At 26.8% G+C, this 4359-nt stretch overlaps 1 protein-coding gene across 1 annotated transcript; it reads right to left on the reverse strand.

The window, feature by feature from the left end:
• Positions 1 to 1748: 1748 nt before the first annotated feature.
• On the reverse strand, positions 1749 to 2729 carry LOC107471047 (uncharacterized). Its single transcript, XM_016090491.1, has one exon. It carries the CDS (start codon positions 2727 to 2729, stop codon positions 1749 to 1751), a length of 981 nt encoding a protein of 326 aa, XP_015945977.1.
• Between the last annotated feature and the right edge of the window lie 1630 nt (positions 2730 to 4359).

The following is a 4359-nucleotide window of genomic DNA, read 5'->3' on the forward strand; positions in this document are numbered from 1 at the left end:
ATTATTATTATTGTTATAAAAATAAATTTAATCAAATGCTCATAATTGAAACCTAGAATATAACTTTAAAAATATTAGAACAAAAGAAATATAATAGTTTTAATTGATACTTTAATCTTCTTCTAATTTCTATCATAAGTCAATTTAAAAATTTATAAAGTATATTAAATGATAATAATATATGTTTATAATTACGATAATATATTATTTTAACCGTTGGGTTACTGGTTGAACCGGTTGACTCGGTCCTATGTAAATAAAAAATAAAAAATAGTCAAAAGTTTAAAATTAAAATTTAAAATACATATTTTTACTAACATTTTAAAATATCAAGTTATTTTAAAACAATATTGAACATGAACAATAAATATTTTATTATTTTTACTCTATCATCAATATTTTTATTTTGTTTTTATATTAAAATAACTATTATTTTTAAATTTTAATAATTTATTAATTATTTTATATCTTTTATACTATTATATACTACAAGTATTTATTAAAAAATAATATTAATAGATATTATATAATTATAAAAAAATAAATGAGTTTATAATTATTGTTAAACAAAAATATAATTAATTTAAGAATGAGTGAGTTTATAATTAAAATTAAAATAAATTAAATAAAAGTAAACTATTTGATGAAAAATATCTATATGTATTATAATTTGCATAAATTTTAATAGAAAACATAGTGGTCTGGTGGTTGTGGAGCCTTTTGGTTTCCTTGAGGACAGGGGTTTGAACCCTACCTCAAGCATTTTGGAAATATTTTCTCTCAAACGGTTCGGTCAAACTACTTCATCGGTTCGCACCGATTTTGACCGGATCAATTCTTTGTTCGGTTCAATCACTGGACCGGATCGGTATAGGATTCGATTCACCGATTTTCTAGTCGAACCGGCCGGTCCGGTCCGGTTTTTACATGCTTTATTGTCTTTGGTTTGAACTTTAGATATATAGCATAATTTTTTTACACATCAACAATGTAAGATTTAAAATAAATAAAAATAAATATTTTTAATTTCTCAATTATAAATTTTTTATCTTTAATACTATAATTAGTATTTCTAATTAGTGTCAATAATCTAATTCTAGTAAGAAACTGCATATATAAAAATTAGTGCTTTACATGGACATGTGTTGCAATTAATAAAAGTGAGTCACTATAATTCTACAGCTGAGGAAGAAAATAGATTTCAGTATCGTAGAATCTACCAAATTAAGAAATATGGGTAAAGAAGAGAACGACTTTTAAGAAATAAATTAAGCATAAAATTCATGAAGATTTTGTTGGTTCTACTATTATAGTCATATATATGTGAAACTGATCTAACCTTATTAAACCTGTTTTTGGCATACAAATTAAATGGTGGTTTGTTTTAGATCCAGTTTGTTGTATTAATCTGTTAAATATAAAATAATCACGCAATATATAAAATCTCATACTCGATCATAACGATATATTAAAACTAAAATGTAAGACAAATGCGAATAAAATATAACCTGGAAATTTATTAATAAACGTCCATAGTTGCATTATACTTACAGTGGACATTATATATAGTGGTGATCTACATATTCTTCAAAGATAATATCTGAAAGGAGGACCTTCCAGTATTGCAATACTGGAAATATTATGGTCATGATTTATGTTTCTAGAGGATAATTTTGCGGTGCTGGATTATCAATTCGATTTGGACCAGATGGAATATCATGATTGAGACCTATATCTTTTGAAAAAGATTATTTTCTGGGAGGAGGTCCATTTGGATTTGGCAGCGTCGGCACGTCATTATGAATTGGATTTGGACCAACTGGAACGATACGGTCGAAACCTATAATCTTTGAGAAAGAGTATTTTCTGGGAGGAGGTCCATTTGGCGGCGGCGGCGGTGGCAATCCATTATGGATTGGATTTGGACCACTTGGAACGGTACGGTCAAGACCTATATCGTTTGAGAAAGAGTAGTATTTTCTAGGAGGAGGTCCATTTGGATTTGGCAGCGTTGGCACGTCATTATGAATTGGATTTGGACCAACTGGAACGATACGGTCGAGACTTATAATCTTTGAGAAAGAGTATTTTCTGGGAGGAGGTCCATTTGGATTTGGCAGTGTCGGCACGTCATTATGAATTGGATTTGGACCAACTGGAACGATACGGTCGAGACCTATAATCTTTGAGAAGGAGTATTTTCTGGGAGGAGGTCCATTTGGCGGCGGCGGCGGCGGCGGCAATCCATTATGGATTGGAATTGGACCACTTGGAACGGTACGGTCAAGGCCTATATCGTTTGAGAAAGAGTAGTATTTTCTGGGAGGAGGTCCATTTGGATTTGGCAGCGTTGGCACATCATTATGAATTGGATTTGGACCAACTGGAACGATACGGTCGAGACCTATAATCTTTGAGAAAGAGTATTTTCTGGGAGGAGGTCCATTTGGTGGTGGTGGCGGCGACAATCCATTATGGATTGGATTTGGACCACTTGAAACGGTACGGTCGAGACCTATATCTTTTGAAAAAGAGTGTTTTGTAGGAGGAGGACTTCTATTACCGATTAGATTTGGATCAGATGGAACTTCATGGTCGAGACCAACTAAAAAATCATAATTGAAACCTACCTCAGGATTATTAATTTTAGTAGCATTTATAGTGTCGTAAACAAGTGACAGAAAAAAGAAGCAAACAATGATATGAAACAAAAGTTGAGTGAATTCCATTTTTCAAATTGATGTGTTAGTAATGCTCCAATCATCTACTTATATAGGAAAACTTTTTCACCTTGGGGTTTCTCTTTTGATGGAAAGATGATAAAATTTAAATATATATTCATAGTCAATTTTTAATATTCGTGAAAAACAAGTAATTAATTATGAGCTATATGACCCATTTAATGAGGTGCTAATATAAATATAACTATATCTAATTTGTTATTATTTTATAATGTGATAAGAAGTTATTTGCAAGGTGAAAAGATCATATAAATTTGTGATTATCACAAACTCTTCAGATTTCCAAATTTTAAAATATTATAAATGTATCAATGTTTAAAATCAAAATTTGACAACATATAAATATTTTTTAAATTTGATATTTTTCAACTTTCTGTTATTATAAAAACTTTTTTACCAAAATTATTAAGAAAGAATAATTAATTTAATATTATTTTTTTATTAAAAAAAATGACCAACATTTGATTTTAAAGAGTCGATGCTATTTTTTATGATCAGGACATGTATTTTAATGTTAGGAATTTTTAAATTTTAAAATAGAATCGGTCAATGCATCCATTTTTAAAATAAGAAATTGAGAGTATATAAGATAATTTTGACTGAAAAATTATCATTAGGAGAATTACTATAAAGTTAATTACTACTAAAAAAATTATTTTGTTCTCCCAAAAATGTTAAGAAAGAATGAACTATTTAAATTGTATTTAAAGAAGAAGACCAAAATTAATTAGATATTGAAAATAGATAATACTATCCTAAGATACATATTAAAATTGCATTTATTAGTTTGGCTTTAAAGGAATTTGCTGGATGGGAGCTGGGAGGGAGAAGGACTTTGAATATATAAACCGTATTTATAAATTTTATTATTCTGAAGACAAAGAGAATGGAAATTTTTAACTATTTTTACATTTTTTTTTATAAATAACAGAATAGAAACGCTGAAAAAAAAAATTACCCCGTCACTATTTTGATAAATATAGTTCTAACAGAATCTGAAAAAAAAAACTAATAGATTGAAAGTTTATTTTTATTAATCATTAAAACTTTTCATTTAATTTTCAATTTCTCCAAATCGAAGGTTTCATGAGAACTAAATATAAATTATATTTTTATTTCTAAAAAATTATTATATTACCATTTAAATTTTATTTTCCGATATTATAATAAAGAAGAAAATTATAAAAATATTTATTAAGTCAGACATTATTTTACATATTTTTAATATATATTTTATATTTTAATATATAATATATATTAATAACTAATTTTATATGTATATATGCTTATTTCAATATTTTATGATAAATTAATTATAAGTATTTTTGTTGGTTGAATTAAATATTATATTACAAATTATAAATAAATTATAACTGACGGATAATAAATTTAATTTAATTATAACTAGTCTCTATTTGTTGTTACTGTCCCTTTTGCCACATCCCCAAAAAAGAATTATAAGAATAAATAATAAATAAGTCTCTAATTTTCTTTTTTATTAAATAAAACATCTATTAGCCTCGGGCATTTCTACGTATTAATTTTGGTTAAGAGCTTATAATATCCATACAAAAAATTATTAGAGATCTATTTGTGTACTTTATTTAAATTATAGATA

This window comes from Arachis duranensis, chromosome 10 (assembly GCF_000817695.3).
Source record: "Arachis duranensis cultivar V14167 chromosome 10, aradu.V14167.gnm2.J7QH, whole genome shotgun sequence".
Lineage (NCBI taxonomy): Eukaryota > Viridiplantae > Streptophyta > Magnoliopsida > Fabales > Fabaceae > Arachis > Arachis duranensis.